Source organism: Plectropomus leopardus, chromosome 4 (genome assembly GCF_026936395.1).
Source record: "Plectropomus leopardus strain MGB_pleo_1.0 chromosome 4, ASM2693639v1, whole genome shotgun sequence".
In the NCBI taxonomy this organism is placed as follows: Eukaryota; Metazoa; Chordata; class Actinopteri; order Perciformes; family Serranidae; genus Plectropomus; species Plectropomus leopardus.
The window spans coordinates 5,528,186-5,547,670 of record NC_142179.1 but is presented as its reverse complement, the minus strand read 5'-3'; the positions used below and the strand labels follow the sequence as shown (position 1 = coordinate 5,547,670).

At 37.1% G+C, this 19,485-nt stretch overlaps 1 protein-coding gene and 1 long non-coding RNA gene across 2 annotated transcripts in view; one reads left to right on the top strand and one right to left on the bottom strand.

Annotated features, from left to right (window-relative positions):
* Positions 1-19,485, top strand: part of LOC148189683 (uncharacterized) — a 69,505-nt gene that overhangs the window by 10,187 nt on the left and 39,833 nt on the right. The gene's annotated exons all lie outside the window — the stretch shown is intronic.
* npffr2a (neuropeptide FF receptor 2a) overlaps positions 13,025-19,485 on the bottom strand; it is a 36,854-nt gene continuing 30,393 nt past the window's right edge. The window contains exon 4 of the mRNA XM_042488402.2: positions 13,025-18,235. Within this exon, the coding sequence (XP_042344336.1) occupies positions 17,383-18,235 (853 nt within the window). The 3' untranslated portion in view covers positions 13,025-17,382. The remainder of the gene's footprint in view (positions 18,236-19,485) is intronic.

Genomic DNA, 19,485 nt, shown 5'->3' with positions numbered 1-19,485 from the left:
TAGTGCTGTGGGCAGGACAATGAGTGAGGCTACAGAGTGGTGACTGCAGACAGAGGGGCTGCATCAAAGCCAAAATATTGCTACAAGTTGAAAAGTTAGTCTGAGGCTCAAGTCATGCTGATAAATGTTTCCAAAATGCTCATGCTGAGAAGAAAAATGATCACTGTTATTCAGTACACGTGTGAGGTGTACACAGTCCCATTTATTGTGGCGTCTCAGTGCAGTATCTGCAGGCATGGCTGGGTAATATCTGTACATCCAACACTGTTAACTGCTGCCTCTTCAGCGTCTCCATCTGTCGCGACACTCTCCCCTCAGGGAGGCTGGTCGACTCGTGGCAGCAGCTTTCTCTCCTCTGCAGTGCTGTGGTTTGGTTTATGAAGCGCTGAGGAATGGCTGACTCTAATGATTCGTGAGAAATGCTGTTGACAGAGTGGCTTCATGCAGACATATTTGCTTTGGCTGTTTTGTGACTATTTAACGTCATGGGCTGTGGTCACATTCTGCTGCACAGAGCTGAGCAGTCTGAGAGAGAGAGAGATGTGTTGATGATGAGACAAGTCCTCCCAGTTTTTATTTTCCACCTGATTGTACAGCCACTTCATATATTTTTATTAAAAAAACTGGCAATTAGATGTATATATTGTGTTGCTGCATTGCCTATGTTGAATGTGAACTCAAACCATGCTTTGACCTGTAGGGCAGCAGTCATCAGCTCTATTGGTAAACCAATGTTGTTAATTAGACGAGCCCAACAGTCTGATTAACAACACTGTTTTTGAATAGGTGTGGATTAGTATTTTAACATGTTTGTCTTTGGACTGTGGAAGGAAACTGGAGTACACAAAGGAAATGTTTGAAGACAGAGCACATGCTAATACCATAAAGAAAAAATGATTTCAGGTTGGATTTCCTTCTCATGACAAATTGCAGCAATCTTTGCCACTGAGGCTCCAGGTGGTCAATGGTCACACTGCTGGATCCTCAGCGTCATGGGATTTTAAATCCGTTTAGGCAGAATCATTTTATTTCAGTCAGACTATTATGGTCATTAGAGTGTAATGGCTCTATTTAACACAGCATCTATGCTCAGACAAAAAGACATTTCACACGGGGAAAGATGGACTAAACTCATTGTTGGAAAGAAATCTTGCCATCATGGCTCAATTCTGTCGGTCAGTGTTATGTGCACACGTGGTGTCTGCAACAAGAGCAGCGTTAAAGATAATCATTACTGACATTCATTTTTAAAAAATGTTGTCTCTAAAGCAGTGAAAAAATACCTATTGCAATTTTTCAGAGCCAAGTAAATTATCTACATTGTTCTTGTTTTAGCTGAAGAACAACTCAAAAATGCAGTTTGAGGCAATGTTTGTGAGGGCAGCAGCTTCCTTACATAAATGTATAACCTCATGCATTGTACACGGTATACAAGTGTGCCAGTTGCAGAGAAAAGCAGTTTGGATGCTTGTTTTGAAGAGAGCTTGTGTGAGAAGATCTGCTGCCACCCACATTTTGTAATTCCTCTGAAAGGTAACCTCGATGGCTCTCAAACTGTGGATAGAAGTATCTAGTCAGTGTAAAAAAATGTGCACTCATGTGGACTGTATCTGTGTTTGGAGACACCCAAGTTAAAATAGTGTGTACAGAACTTAACACTATAATTTGCAACTCTTTTGGAGTATATTTCCACTGAGAAAAGCATCAAATTCTCATGTTTAAGAGGCATGAACTAGCAAATGTTTGATGTGGGGTAGAGATGTCCCAATCCATTTTTATAGCCCCCAGTCTGAGTTGGATCTGCTAATAAAGCTCAATAAAGCCAATTCTGATCAGTTAAAATGGCTTTATGGGCCCCAAAACTTAATTTGGAGATTATATGTGGACACCCTTAGTTTCATATTTCAAACCATGCTGCCAGCTTGGCTCTTAGGATAAAAATATCAGTTGGTTGGTCCACCACTCTTGTCCAGACTACAAAAACAGCAAGTAGATGGACTGTCACATAATTTTCAGTTTTGGAAAAGTTACTCTTCAAAACTAATGGCTTACAGATTACTAGTTACCTATAACATATGTAATAAGTAATGAAACTGTCTTAATAATTTCATCAATGTTATGCAATGTTTTACATTTAATTACTTTTCTAACAAATGTTTTAAACTGGGCAATAAAATTGATAAGTCCTAAAAGCATAAGTGCAAAAGTGTTGGATTCAAATTTGTCTCAGCGGCTTTCAAAAGAAGGCTTTCCTGCACAGCAAAAAGATACAAAGCTACATAGTCACTTTTATATTCTACATATGTATTTTTTTTAACAAAAAAGAATATATTTGTATTTAACCCCTTTGTAATCACCAAAATTAAAAACAAAACATAAAACCCCCTTCAATTTAATTCCATATTTTTTCTCAGTAGCTGTAGCTTATTAGAAACGAATTCATTTCTTTTTTTGATATCTAGGTCACAAAGAACAGCACTGCAACAGTTATCACTGAGTAGCATTCAACATTATGGAGATTTTTTACATATGTCTAGTTAGAGACACCAGGTGATAATCAGCTCGTGTGGGTGGTGTACATGATGCATGTCTCTTTCTAATCCCATGTTATGACTTCTGTTCATGCAAATCAGAAATAAAAAAAAATAGAAACTTATTTTTTCATGTGTCCTCACGGTCCTCGTTTACCCAGTGAGAAAAATATTTTCTGAGATTGAAACAGCCTGCCATTAATCATTTTAATTTAAAAAAAATTCACTCTGCCTTTCACAAATCATGATAAGTGAAACAGAAAGGCCCGGATATTGTAAATCTACTCTGAGGGCTTATAAATTAGAAAAAGTAGATGGGAAAAAAATTACTTTTTCATTGGCTGCTGTAACTCAGATTCTCTTTGTGGTAAAATATGGAGGCATGGTGATTAGAGGACATTGGTGAATAGAGGAAGTTCTTCCCTCCTGTTCCAATGCAAAATTGGAAGCATTCCCTGTCATTTTGTACCACTGCTCTTAGCCTGACTGCATTCCCTTGACACCACATTAACAAAAGCTCTGTTAGTGAATATATTGAATGTTCAACAGCCAGTGATGCAGGTTTGAAGTCAGATTCTTCCAGACATTATGCCTGTTCCTCTGCCCGATTTTTGAAGATCTAGAATTAATCTTTTTTCTGTCATTAAGCACATTACGTCTTTTCTATACTACTTTATTGACATTGTAAATTGTAACATTTCATGACAATAAAAGTCAATGCTTTTGCAAAGCTATGCCTGTTTATAGAGTTGGGTTGATTTAAGTTTTTGGCTGTCTGCACCGCAATATGAGCTTTAAGCAAACTGGCTGAACTGGCATTTTTTATTATGTCCTGCTTTGGCAATATAAAAAGTAGCCTAAGTCACAGGGCTAAATCAAATTCACATTGCATTAGTTCAAATATTATATAATATAAATAATATTATATAAATAAAATATGATATCAAGTTTGTAAAATTACTAATTGAGCAGCTAGTGTACAGGCCGTGTGAAATTTATTGCCAAACCGAGGCAGCCAGTGTCGGGAAGAGCCACGCATGTCAGGTTGATCGCTTTATGGGGTGATAATAGGAGACATGGCAGAGTTAGTCTATAAACATTACACAATAACATTTTGGATATGAAGCCGATGAAGAAAAGTGTTCTAAGAGGTTGCAAGCGCTGTTGTGAGCTGAACTTTTGTTGGTCATTGAGTATCTATTTATATCTGATGCTCGCTTTTAAAGCACTGCAGGGGACAAGGAACAGCTGATTCATGAAATTGAAACGAGGAATTATTTACATGAAAAACCTTATTTTTTCACTACAAAAACCTCAACACAGTGTTAGCTGACTGGGGGGAGATTGCCGGGATGCTTAAAGTTTCTGCTGAGGTAAATGACCATCTCTAAAAACATCATTACTATCATTACTTGCTGTTGGCTGTATGTAATTTCCAGTAAATATCAAAATACAGTGTGCGTGATTTTGGGTTTAAAAAGTTATGTTATAAACATGAGAAGAGAGCAAGTCAGTCACTCACACATCTTTTAAGTGTTTGTTTACGTCTCCAGTCTGATTGAGCGCACAGCAGATAGCTTTGTGATATGGTTACATGAATGAACAGAAGTGCATATCTAAAGAATTTAATGTGGACACAGAGTTCTGGTGTTACGCAATGCTACATGATAGTGAAACACTCTCTGTTGGGACACGGTTACATTATTTTCCTCTAGGATTGACTGCTGAATCATGTGGGTCACCTGGAAAAAAACGGTAAACCGGCCTGGTCTGGAGTTTGGCTTAATATCAAATCAGTTTGCAAATGTTCACATCAGCTCAACCGGATGTGTCTATATTAACAACTGTAGCTTAGGCAGCAGAAAAAATTTACCCCAGGAAATGCCGTGATAATGACTTAAGATTTTATTTGAAATGATGGAATAGAAATTCCTGATTTACAATTCAGCAACCTTCATGTTTTCATGAAAGTGTTTATAATGGCATCATATGACCTTTACTTTTTCAGAAGCCTGGGTGCTAACAAAAAACAGTCAGAAGTTTTGAAGTACCCTGGAATTGGACAACACTGAAATTAATTTTGAAAAGAGGAAATCTTGAAGAAGGTTATGAATCAGAGCATGACTCAGTGTTCATTCAGTTCAGATGACATCTGTTTCTGAAATGGTCTTCCGTTTTGTATGTGAAAGGGCTTTATTTTTCATCTGCTGACCTCACTGCGGCAGCTCCATTACTCAGGCTGAATCCTCTCTGCAGTAGAGCATCATCTTCTCTCAAAAAGCCCCCGACAATCCCTTTCTCCTCTCCTACTCAATATGAATAATCTTGAGTCTGGATTTGCTCCGCACAAACTAAGTATTTAAGAAAACAGCCACATTATCCAAGAGATCAGCTATAATCTGTGTCACCCTTTCACACGCCCTGTTGTTAAACTGCAATTGAGCATGTCCCTTGCTTTGAACAAAATTAACGTATTATTACTGCCTGTTTTTTGGAGTCTCACAGCAAAAAAGCAGTCCAATACCAGTATAACAAACCAGCTACATTAATATTAATAAATAATATTAATAAAAAAGAGTACCCAACCGTAAGCAAATGACACATGTACCTTGGTACATTCCCTGACAGTTGTGTTTAATGTAATGACTCAGTAGTTTTAAGCCTAAACACTGAGGGCAGCAAAGATTGATGTCCACTGAATCTCAGGGCTCTTACAGAGGCCCCAGGAGTTAAAGGAGCCGCTTATAGGTGATTCAGACTAATTACTGTGAACTGCAATGTGTCGCATAGTTTATTTAGATTGTTCCACTCCGTTTGCACTGAATTGAATACTGAGACAGAGAGAGATTTTAGTACTTTATTGTTAACAAGTTAAGACCAATATTTTTATAATGCCCATTTGGACACTTTGCCGTTAACAAGAACACAGAGATGCACCCTCTCACAGTTTGGGCACACTGAAATATCTCTTGATACAAAGGCAAGACAGAGATGAGTTTGACAATTTTAAATGCATTAACACAACCCCCCCAATTCAATACTCTCTACTGATTTACAAAAAAAAAAAAACAGAATTATACAATCAGTGACCAGATAAATGAAACCTGTGACCCTTCAGATGACCATTCATTTTCTGTTATATAGCATGAAGGCATGATTATTGTCATGACAGCAGAGTAGGTGGCTGCCCTCGGCAGATAATAGTGGAGAAATTGTGCTTTCAGCTGTCGTGCACTGGGTCCTTTTTAATACCTGAATGGTGCAGGTAGGCATCATTAAACTGGAAATAAGTTTGCAGTTAAGTTTACAGTTCCCCATTCTCAAAGTCGATGAGTACTTTAAATGGGTTCTTGGTTAGATGCCTGAAATAAAGTCTGTCATTAAAACAAGCTTAAGAGATTTTCCACATTTTGTTCCACAACAAAATATGTTTGTCAGTATCCCATTCATGAAATTTTTAGACTTAATGTGTCTTTAAAAAGGCAGTTGCTATCAAGTGGCTGAATGAGACTACAGAGATTGTGTTGGATATTCAAGGTCATTGCGCCAAACTCAAACATAGCCTAATGATAGCTTTTTGCTTCTGGTGATTGCATTTATGCCTCAAAAAGCATTTAAGTGGTGTTCTTTTGTGAAAATTATTTTGCAGAACAAAACGAGTGAGTATGTTTACTTTGCTGCAAAGCCTATTTTCTCCAGTAGTCTAAAATCAAATGGAAAAATACCATAACTTCTGGATTGTCCTGCAAAAAAAAAGGTCATCCGTGCTGCACTCTGTGGCTTATTTGGCAAATTAAGAAAACTCATGCAAATAGACACAATGAGCAAATGAAGAAAAGTCTTTACCAATTTGATGAGACATGCAGGATATAGAGAAAGCTTTGCAAGAAACTCACAATCATAAAATTCCTGGAAAACCCATTTCGAAATTTAAATAAACTCATGGAAATGGGGGAAAATATTATGGAAAGTTGGCCATGGCAACACCTGGTGTTTGTTTTTGCAGAGCTTTTTCTAAATGCTGCAGCACACGAGTCTCCAAATCTATGTTTTCCAAATGCTGGCATTTTGTTAAGAAATCAATCTTTTGTAAATGTCATGTATATGCCATTGAACTGGTGATGATGTTTCATTTGCTTATGTTGTGTCTGTTTGCATATTATATCATGTTATTATTATATATTATTTTATATATTATATTAATTTGCAATATGTTAAGCTCTCAGGTCTTCTGTACAAAATGCTGAGCACATACACAAAGACCATTTGAACTCAGGCCATGATTTCAGCTTGTTGAGCTGCTTAATAGTGCATGCCATGTAATGGATTAAACCTCTTTTAAAAAGACATCATGTCTTAGCCCCAGAACACCAAAAAAATAGTTTATGAAACATTCATGTCATAAGTGGTGGTAGAGGTTTCTTTTTCTGGTCACCAAGTGTATATAGAGCACAGAAAGACAGAAGGCAGGCACCAAGCTCTTCAGCTACAGTAGGTAGACTGAGACAAAGGCAGAAAATAACCTCAAACAATAGAAAGATTGCGTCAGAAATTGCTCACAATACAGGCAATATAATGTGTTGTTTGTTACATTTATAAGACAGTATTGGACATTATTGTGGTCATGGTCCATTTTAAAAGTATTTTTTGTCCTAGCAGTGCCTTTGATAGTAACCACTTCTTTGTTTCAAAAGTTCATGTCACACTGTGGGACTGTATGAGTACACCACTACATTATAACATGTCAAACATGTATAAACAATGTCAGACGCACCGTGTTTGTTAACATTGATCTCCTGTCAATAAATTACACTTGTGCATCTTTTCTCAGAGACAAAAAAATATAGAAATATTGTTAAGAAAAACACTGTATTTGTTGAAAACTAAAATAATACAACAACAGCATGAATTACATGGAGCAGCGTTCACTGTTTCACAGACCTTCAAAGAAAAAGAGCTCTTTCAAAGAAGAAAAGCACCACGCCAGGACTGATTCAGCACACAGATAATGATTTAGTCAATTCTCACCATCTTTATGATTGTTGCCACAAAAAAACCCCAAAATATTTCCACAGTTCTTTGCAAAACTACAAAAAGACTTTTTAGGGTATTTGTTTTTCTTTTGCTAAGATTTCACTTTATCTGAAAGCACAAATACACTTATACAAAAAGAATAATATACATTTTTATTTACTTGGTCATCCACAAAATGCCCTCTAGCATTCAAATAGTCTCCCTACTGGGTCATCAAGAACATTTGGCCTGAAAAAGTAGGTAATATTTTGTTAAATTCTGCCTCCAAATAACATAGGTTAATCATTCATTGACATACACAATTACTGTGATTATCAATGTATTTACTTTATTCGGGGAAAAAAACCCAAACAAACAAAAATAAAAAAAAACCCAGCTAAATAACAACTATTTTTTACTCTGACCATAGAAAATACTCATTACTGATAAGTTGTGTCAGTTTAAATTGTGCATACTGGTTCACAATTTAGCTAGTGGTCTAAATAAGCATGTAAAATATACTAAACTATACTTACTGATAATTCACAAATCAACATTTAACTAACTACAGACACTTTTTTTTTTTTTTTTTTAAATTGGATGTCAATTTGAAAACAGCCTATCTTTTTCTTTGGTCGCTTGACACAGCATAAAAGCGATAACCCACTATGAGCTGTTCTTACATATTAACATAACAGGCCTGGTGAAGGAAATGTCTCTTCTTAGTATCATGTCATTCCTCACCTTTACTTTTTTTTGTCTTTTTTATAAACATCAGAACACCAGTGGCTCCAAACTGGTGAAGCCATAGGACCCACATTTCTCTTTAGTCATTAGTTCAAGGTCCACACATTAAATTACAAAAATGTGAACATGTTGGCTTAGAGCTCAAAGAAATAAAACATATTGCAAGAACAAACAAAAATTGCACTTCAAAATAAAAGCTTTGTGGTGGAAATTTGCTGTATTTCAAAATAAAGTGTGCATTTAACAAACTTGACACATTCTTGAGTCACTTGCAGTCCATTCAGAATGGACTTGCGACCCATTTTTGGACCAGGACGCACCAGTTGGGAACAACTGGCTTACACTATGGCATCTTTACAATTCATTGCAACGTCAGTCCAGTGTTTTACAGATGTTCTACCTTTAATGTTGACTAGTTTTCGTGGTGTATAAGTCTTAAATTCGCAGCCACTGTTGTGCTTGATAAAAAGGCAACACTCTGACGTCACTGGAACAAGTCAAGAAACTTGTTGTAAAATACCGCCTGTGGTTAATAACATAAACAACTGGCTAGTGTGTGGGTGTCTCACAAGCCTTTAAACACAATAACCTGTCACTCCGACTGGACTTCCTGGATCGTTTTTAATTGCCTCGCCAGTATTTACACAACACTGAGGCAGAACATCTGTTGTCAGACTGTTAGGTTGCCATGTGTGTAACATAATCCTACTGAGAAACTGAATCGGAGAACACTTAGCTTGATTTTATATTAAGTTTATTGCCTCCATCAGGCAAATATAATATAATCAGAAATGTTGTCACTAAGCCAACTTCACTGTGTGTCAGAGTTTAAAGCAAAGTCTGTCTGAAATTTTTTTTCATGATGGGAGTTTGCTTTTCACCAGAGACACGGCTTTCAGAATTTCTTGTAATTAAATTCTCAGTCCTCATCATAAACAGCCAAGTACATTGTATCATGTGCAAATGAGATGGTAATTATGCTTCAGAGCAATGGCATTCAAAAGCCTTTGTTGATACTCAGAACTTTCACGATAACTTTGCAGTTAGATTTTTTGCAGACAATCACAGAGGTAATATATAATGTGATGAATAGCCCTTCACAATTAAATAGGACACCGTTCACTCCATTACTTTCTGTAAAAACCTACGATCTCCATTCCTGTAAAACCAGCAATCTGCAATTTGTGTCCCAACAAAGAAATCTTTAAAATTGTTATTTGACATTATTTAAGGTAGGTGCACAAGAAAAAAAATCACACATGCCAGTACACAAGATATTCACGTGCAGACTATACAAAGGTACCAAGAGTCTCTAAATCCCCAAAAGGAAGTTCACAGTAATCAGTCTATACTTGGAAAAACATGAAGCAGAAAGAAAAGTTGTTTTTCACCACAGGCACCAAAAAGTACAAATTCATTACATTCAGTACTGGAGTGTCACACTTAACATCTTGTTTGTGCTGAATGTCTCACAAGAGTCAGGTCCAGATGTGTTTTAAATTATTGTTGATGCTCCTGACTTCTTTGGCAGGAATATCTATGCAAATTGCCACTTAAAACAGCAGATGGACGAAAATAAAAAGAAAATTGCGACAAAAATGTTTTATGACTGTGTTTTTATTTTTCCTGTAGAGCAGAAAATGTTGAATGAGAAGCTGAAGTTGTGAGTAACGCTGGGAATTGAATACTGTATGAGTACTGACTGTCTTAGCATTAAGTATCAAAAAGTGTTAAGTAATGAAAGTTGGCATCACGTGGTTGGTCTTAATCTGTGGGTTGTTTACTTATTATTTGTTCTTTTTTTTCCCCAGTCTACATCAAGAAAAAAAGTAATTTGAAATATATAGAAGTTTTTGATTCATATATGCAAGGAAAACTAAACTAAACTAAATTAAGTTAATGAATAGGCCAGTTTTTCTTTATCATTGGTCATAGGATTCATGTTAATATTGATTTTCCCATTAATTTTAATTTTTGAAAAAAAAGGAAGAAAACAGTTCAATTTAAATGAAATTATCACAATAACTTGGTGCCCCCCTGGCTGTAGGCACAGTTCTTTTTAAAAAGACAACATTTTTTTATATAATAATGGACATAGTGACTGTGAAGCTTTTTATTATTTTGTTGACTGTTGTATCTTAGCCTCGAGTTGGCATTTTAACTGCAGCAATGTTGTTGTCTTGGAGCCAGAAGTGACCATATTGAGGTTGGTGCTGTGGAGGAGTGAGAGGTAGATCATGACTGAGTTGAGCCCAGGACTCTTGTCAGCAAACGGCCCTGGCCTTAAAAATGCGTAACTTTGAGCCTTTGTAAATGGGTGAGTTATGAAAAAATAGTCACCCCCATACAGTTGTCATAAATATTGAAATTAGTCATAGAGACCAAAACAGGTTTTTGCCGCAGGCTGCAAACATGTTTATTTCAGCTGTAAAATCTGGTATTTTCACTTAGAGGTTTGTGGAGATTTACTATGTTTGGGGCCAGCCTCGAGTGGCCGTTTAGAGGAACTGCAGTAAAGGGATTCCTAGCACGTAAATCCCTCACAAGTAGAAGCTGGCCGTTCAGCAAGAGGTTGACCTTTGACTGAAAGGGTGAGGTAGATCCTGTGGAGACGATTGGCTAGTTCTCCTCACATGACCTGTAGTGTTCATGCTTCATTTGAAAAAGTGCAGATTTTTTCTTTCTGCTGCACCACAGACGTGCACGCAAAAAACAAGACAAAGCAATAAATGGGTGTGTTACATCAAATACGCACAGCGACAGCATTGCTTTCCGTTTTGAGCCTACTTGTAGTATGCATGTGTTTTTTTTAAAAGAAAAAAACATGTTTACTTTTCCCCAAATATGGCATTGCAGAAGGTATTATTTTGGGATCAGTTTGATATTAGTGTGCTGTGTGTAGCTGTGAGACTAAATGGAAAACAAACTGACATGACCTCCCTGATGTTTTTAGCGCTGTGGCTCATTACTGAATTAGGCTTGTTAATGAGGTTGGATTTCTGATTGCTGGTCCCTTTGGAATCTCGCTCTGAGCTTGTAAAATACCCACATTTCTCAAGCTTAATCCTAATATTTGAGAAATCGCAGCTACTTTGAAAAGAATTCAGAGGTAATTAGGGCTTTCACACCCCAACCAGGACTTGTGGCCCACATACCTTGTAGCGTACATAACAGCATTCACAGATGCATTCAGCATGTTCAGTCGCCTAAAGGAATTACATCCAATTATAAAATGGATATATGAACACGGTTTCCAGATTATCGGTCAGCCAGAAAATCACAGCAAGATCATTTCTGTCAGAGTGTAGAATAGATAATAGCCCTCACCCCAAGTGAGCAGCCGTATTGAGTGAGGAGATGTGAACTGGCTCTTCAAATAGGGGTCAAATCAGGGTCAGAAAGGGGCTTCGCTACTGTGTGTTAACACATACCAAAATGGAGACATGACAGCTTTTCAGTGGAGAGGTCAAAAACTGCTGCATGCAGCCACGGCAGAATGAGTATTGAGCCCAAAAACGAGGGGTGTGAGTACAGTAAAGAGACGAACAAGTGTTAGGAAACACATCTGATGCCATGTTGGAGGTCCCCTGGAGAAACGGCTGTTTCATGATCCCTATGGTGTTTTTAAATCCACATTTTTAAATAAGCATTAAGGCTACATTGGTCTAACAATTTATATCTAAGTAATGTGACTCTCATGAGTGTCATATGACAGTATTTAACGACAAATCTCATGTGACGCCAAATACCACATTGGTTAAAATGCCTGACGCCAGCAGCTGATACCAAACTACTGTACTGTACTGTCAACAACACAGTCCTGCAAATGTTTCACAGTAAAGTGCCTTGTGTCAACAACTGTAATGATTCTGCATGTAGACAGAAGCATTGTCAGAGGGCTTTTATTTTGAAACAGAAACAGGAAAGGTTGAGTGTGTGACAGACAAAAAAATTGAAACTGCAGTGAAATGTGGCATAGAGTCAATGTAACTATCAAAAGACCTAGTGTGTCTTTAAATATTTAAATTTAATATTTATATACAGTGCCAACAAAGTGACCTTGCAGGTATTAAAGTGGTTAAATAAGAATAAATCATAATATTAAAAGCAAAATCAAACATAATTTTCTCTGATCCAATAAAAAGAGCCTGAGCTTTTAAAGCATCACCCTCACTCTCACCGGCAGCAGAACTACACTTGGCGACTCAAACAATTAAAACCTGCTGTTAAAGTGCTCCACTAATAGTTAACATAATCTGGTCCTACTTACTTAATTACTTCTGACCTTTCACGCCTCGCGAGCAGATGAACGGCCCAATGTACAGAGAAACCGGCTGCGCTACGCTCCATCACAGCTGCCGTCTCTGAAGCGTGAAATTGACTTGTGAATGTATAGAAATGCCTGTATTTGCTGGCAACTGACTTGAAATAAGTTTTTATGATGCATTTAGTTCTGACTTTGTCTTCAGACAAACACAGTGCAGTTGTTTTTGAAGTGAGGAGAAGTGAGGAAGGGAGTCCCCTCCTGGTCTCGGTGATCACCTCTACTGTATTTTAATGCTGCCAAATTCAAGATACAGATGTTCTTATTTATATATTTTTCCATTTCTGTTGTCAAATAAAAATAACAAGTATAAAGTTTGGTGTATGTTGACCACCAATCTGCTGATTTGCAGGTAAAACTGTTTTCTTATCACATAATATAAAGAAAATTACAGGTTAATAACAGCAGCTGTGGTGAGATTTGCTTTATTGACATTTAAAATTACAGCAAAAAATAGAATAAACTAAAGACTGTCATAATCAAATAGCAACAGTTATCACTTCAAACGATTAGCTGCTGTATATCTGCTCATAATTCACTAAAAGTAATGACGAAGAACAGATGTTCCCCTTCTGAAATGTCTAGTGGACACTGAAATGCGATGCAGCCAGATACAGTTTGTACATTTGGTTTAAAGCTTGCAATAATTAACATCAATTTGTTCCCACGCCTTATTACGATAAACCTGTAAACAGATACATAGATATTTTATAGCACATTATCTGTATTCAGAAAAGGCTGCCAGGTTTTGCAGATGCAACATTATAAATCTATCTCTCTCTGTGTTAGTAAACTGTGCATCATTATCACATCACTGCCGTCAACAGCTGTTAGAGATTTGTCGTGTATTTTGGCACTGATCTACAACTCGGTTGGTACACTCATTATTTGCCAAAAAATGAAACTGATAATAAAATAGGTGAAGCGCACAACAATGTTTTGACAGTGCCCAGTCTACACCATAATTAGTTTCTTTAGTTAGTAATTTCCAGGATTCTATGGGAAGTAGCTGCAATATTTAACTATAAAATGCAGAATTATACAGTGATACAGACTTGAAGATGCTGTGATTATTTCCAGGATTTTAGCACATGTAGCTCATATAGGTGTAATATTTCACAATAAAATACTCTACTATAATTATAATACTATAATTAAAGAGTGATGCAGATTTAAATATGCTGTGATTGCTTCCAGAACTTTACAGCGTTTTACTACTACTTACTTTTTAAAACAGAAAACACATTTTTTTATAAATTGTGATATTTCTGGAAATGACATAAAAAACTTGATTTTTTAAATTTTCACCTCCATGGCAGTCTCCCTCCAGCCAGCTGACCTCTATGATGTTTATTGTGGTAAAGTAAGGAAGTATTGTGTAGATAATTCCTCAATACAGTCTCATTGACTGCTGTTCCGTGTCTATTGCAGAGCTTTCAAAGCGAGCGACGGGTAGCTTATAAATAGTAATAGGCCGTTGTCAAAAGTTCAGCTGTAAATGTCGCACCACGTTGCCTGCAGCGAGTTTGGATACCTCTTTTGCCTGCTTCAAATCTAAAATGTTGCCATGATTGCGCAGTTTTGGTTTTCTTGAGAGTCTGCCATGTCTCCTCTCCTCACCTCAAAGAAACACATGGACTTTCTACTACACAAACATGGCGTGCAGCTTTGCCCTCTACTAAAACTTCACCTCCTTCATGGTGCCATGCTCGACTCACAATCTGACACTAATGGCTCCTTTAGTCCTTTTATAAACGAACACAATATTAAGTTCCTCAGGTTGTTATATTGCTAATTACTCATGCAATAAATTTTTGATTTAGCGCCGTGATGCCGTCAGCAAAACAGAAAAACCAGAAGTCGACCAAACTCTATGAAGGACCTCCAATATGCCAGAAAATGTACTGTGTTGCTCACAACTTTTAACCTTCATTCTTAACTTATTAAGGAATGCATGGTTTGAGAAAGTAGCTCATGTTTTTTTTTTTTTGTTGTTGTTGCAGGTTTTTTTTTTGTTTCCCTTTTTTTTTTTTTTTTACGTCTGCTGTACAAATTTTCCAAACGGGCCCTTTAAGAACTGTATCAGACATCACCAACAGTAGAGGTTTAAAGTATGTAAACACATTTGACCCCAAGTTTGTTTAGTACAGTACCCTGCAAGAATTGTCCCCACACAGACAGCTTCACATTATCACTTGTAATCTAAGCGTTAGAGTTTGTCACATATGCTTATGGTGGACGAAACATTTTTTGGGGCCAGAGCATGTCCACTCTTAATCCCATTTACTGTACAGGTTAACTGCACAAGACTGTTTATAGAGAGATAAAAATCAAACAAATAGCTAAACACTTTTAGATTGACATGGCACATTCGTAACAGGCTCATGAGATATTCATGAATAAAAAATGTTAAATTAAGCATCATTACACCTTTTTTATGTCCATGTTTACAGAGCAGATTTCAGAATTAAAGCCTAGATGAAATATAATTTAACAGCAACACATACAATCATAATCATAGTTTTCTCCTCTCCTCTTAAAAAGACAGAGACAAAGTGTTTTCTGTTTCAAGTATCAGGTTTGCAATTTAAGGATCTGTCATGTAACACCAACAAATGATTATCACATTAATTGTTAGATTAATTTTAGATGTTAGTTGAATTATCCAAAGCAAAGTAGATCAATGGAAAAACATTTAGCAGCTTTTATTAACCTCTATACTACATTTCACATTGTGTGCCACTGGCTTTGAATCCCATCTGCTTTATTGTTGTAGTCTGGCTCCAAACCTTATTAATCTTTTTTCTCAGCGTTTCAAACAGGGCTGTTATTGTACTTTTTGATGGCTGTTTTCCCTGGTTGGACAAACAAGCCAATCTGTCTGGCATTTAGAAGATTAATAGCACCTTACTCTGTCATAGCATGATAAATAGAGAAAGAAAAATGTCCACAAAAATTGTCATGTGTGGATGAAATTGACAAAGCTGTACACGTTGTTGTAAGTCGACACAAAAATAACTCTTAAATCTGCATATTTCTTCAGATATTAAGTTAATTACTTGTAGCAACAGCTTCTGACAGCTACTGTCTCAACGGTGATACAGGGATGATAACTTTACTTACTGGCTTGGGCAAAACAAATTTTTCCCCCCTTTCAAACAGAAAACTAACACAGACTTGAAGTCAGACTAAGGCCTTGTCCACATGTATACAAGTATAGTTGAAAGTGTTGCTTTTTCTATGCATTTTGGCCTTTCTACCACAAGCAAACTATGTTTTAGGTCACTGAAAACCAATCATTTTTAAAACACCTTCAGGGTGAAGATTTCTAAAACTAGACAGTTTTTGGCTTGTAACTACAGAATGAGCACCAATATCTCCTTTTGTGAGGCGTCACAATGGCAGACGCTAACAAAATAGCGCAGGCTCTCAAATTGCTAACAGGATTTAATAAACGTTTACAATTACTCTTCCATTATTCTGAGCAGCAGAGGCATCACAATGCACTACGAAGGGGCACCACTCCAGGAAGCCTTCCAGTAATTGCTTTCTTCAGGCTGCTGATTGGCTGATTCTTTGTATGGTATTAGACCTCTGGTTATATGTTTGTTGTTTTTTCATGCTTATGACAGCTTAGATTGTGTTTTGTGTTTTCACTTGGATGAAGACATTTTTTAAATAAATATTTCTAATGTTGACAGGACTTTTTTTTTTAGATTGATAAAGGGGAAAAACTGTTTATAAAAATACCACATGTCCATGTGGAAAAGGCCTAAATAATGACTAATGACAGAAAATCAAACAAAATTCAGTCTGATAACCCACTTACATTGCATTATGGCCCCAAACAGTAGGAAAGTGCATTTCTTAAGCTTCTGACTAAACTAAAACCTTTCTGAGTTCTTTGTACGATCCAGGTAGGTAGAATGAAATAACCTCTTCATTTGAATTGACTAAATTTCCCTTTTATTTAACTAAAAGCAAAAAAAATGTATCCAAAGATTCTTTCATTCTTTGAACTATTAAATTGTGAACATACAGTATTAAAAGTTTATACAGCAGTTTCAGAGGCCACAAAAGTTTTGCTATTCATGGTTTGAAAGTACCTCAAGTTCTCAATAGTAATGAATAATAGACATGTGGCCATCTACAGGGACATTTAACATGAAATATTTTTGACTAAGGACTTTACTTTTGAAATCTGCTCTGCAGACATCTCAGTACATACAGTGTTTGATGCTTTTCTATACATTTGTACATACAGATTTTATAAGGTACGTCATGGTTCAGGACTGTAGCCTGTTATCAATGTAATATTGACTGATCCTGATTTCTGAATTTTGCAGTTCAGACAGATTGTTTTCCCTTTCTTGACAATTCCATCAGCAAAACCTCCTTCATTTTTAAAATGGCACAATATGTGCAACAAACATTGTGCGGCTCAAAGGTGATAAGGAAAGGTTGACAACAGAAATGAGTATTTTCAAGGTTGTAATTTTGTTTTGGAGGTCATTTCAGGAGTAAACACTGTGTGGTAGCTTAATTGTTTCTAAATGGCGCAGGTCAGACAAAAGGATAAATTACTGCTCATGTAATTTTATCCAGTTTTGTCCTCTTTTTCTTTTCCTATTTTTGACAGTTTTTAAATTGCCTGAGACAAATCACACATGAATGGTCTGTGAAGGAATGATGTTTAAATGGTGAGAGCAATTTTCTTGAAAAGTGAACACCTTTTCTTATCACCTAGAAGAATGTCTCGGTGTCTCCTCAAATAGACACTGCAGTCACACCCCCGCTGCTGCAGGATGCCTTCTCCAGGTCCTCCATGACCAAGTCCTGTTCAGTGACGTGGTTGAGTCTCCTGGAAGAGGTTTTATCCAGGCTGTTGAGAGAAATAGGCTCCAGGGACGTTGGTGCATTATTAGCTGGAAGCACCGAGTTTCCCTGCAGCCTGTGCGAGTAGGTTTTCCTCCGCTGTCCGTCCGCCGCACACAGGCTGAATTTGAACACAGCTTGAAATCCTCTGCGGAAATTCTCATTGAAGAAACCATAGATGATGGGGTTGACGCTGCTGTTGAAGAAGGCTAGCCAGTGGGCAAAAGGGTATATGTAAATGTTGATGATTCTGTACTGCTGCTCAGTCAGGCTGGCATAGTCGCTCAACATCATGAGGGTCCACAGAGGTAGCCAGGAAAGGATGAAAAGCAAAGCGACTATTAGAAGCATTTTAATCACCCTTTGCTTTTTCTTTGACACAGTGTGGCGGTTGTCGTGGCCCGGCTTGCCTCCTGTTGGAACCGCTGTTTTGAAAAGCGTGATGCCGATCCGGGCGTACATGATCACAATAAGAGAAAGAGGAGCAAGATAGATGTTTGCAAACAGGACAGTGGTGTAAATCTTCCTCATCTCTTGGTTTGGCCAGTTTTCTCGGCACCAATAAAACGGGTTTGTTTTGTTGTCGTAGCCCAGTAGAACCCGAATGGTTTGCTCCTTGGTCACTTGCAGCATCACCCCAGAGGGACACATAATGGATATGGCCAGAACCCAGATAATGACTATTATCAGGGTGGCTGTGGATATGGTCAGCTTTTGCTTGAATGGGTAGACAATGCATCTGAATCTGTGAAAGGATTAAAAAAAAGACTGGATCAGGAAGATGCATGGAGACATTAAAGCTGCTTTTAAAATGTCTTTTTCCACAAGAAACTGACAGCAAAGAACATTCTGTTAAATGTAATATTTTTAGAGTTACTGTAATTCATAAGGGGACACATCCAGCCTGTATTCACATGTAGGGCTTTTCGAAGGTAACTTTCGGTTGCCCTGAGTCAAACCATGACGTGTCAACTTACATTTTTCATAGTTCGTGTAAACGCATCGAGTAGTACTGCGCCTAGATGGACCAACTCAGTACAGTCTTAGAAAAAACTAGTTGTTTTAATTTTAAAAAGCTAGTATCTGGCTGCTTAAAATTTTAAGTGGACTGACAAGTTGAGGTCATTTTGTAATGATTCAACTTGTCCTCTCAAATTCAGTCAACTTCAAATTTGAAGGCCAAAGGTTTGGAAGGCATGTTTCTTTATAACCAAAAAATTTCAAAGAAAAAAAAAAGAGCTTTTTACATTCATCCCTGTGTGTGCACCATCCTCTTCAAAGAAAAAAAAGCTAATACTCAAACAAAATTAGATTTTGTTTTAGAGTACTGATTGACTTCTGTTCTCACTCTGTGGGAGACTGTGAAGCACTCAATAAAGAACACTGACGACACTGTTAGTGCTTAATTCCCCTTTTCCTCATTAAAATAATTTTTTTTGGTACAATGCAATCTCAGAACAATAGGAGCATAATTAATCCAGCTCTTCTTATCACCCGCATTGTGCTCCATGACTATATTGGCATTTGTTAATGAAAAGTGCAGAAAGTCCATGTCAAACTCTGCACAAAGGGTGTCTTTTAAACATTCACACAAAGGCACACAATGTTGCTTTTGCCAAATGGTAATGACCAGCTCATGGAACATTTGGGTTTTTCAAGGACCTTGCTTTTGAAGTTTTGTGTAACTATTTGCTTGCACCACATTGCTTTGTGAGCTCTGGAGGAGGTGGAGGATGACAAAAAGAAAGAAGTTCTCACTGAGATCAGCTTGAACAGTTCTTTACATTAGCAAAGAAGTGAATTGTACATTATGTTATTTATGAATCAGCTGATATAGGCGTTCACTCTCTATATTCCCGTCTGTATAAACAGCAGTAACTCCCTGCCGTCCAGCCAGCAGCATTGTGGCTGAAGTTGGCAGCAACAATCAAAAATAATACCTTGAATTTTTATGATACCTTTCAAGGACTCATAGGCAACTTTACATATATGAAG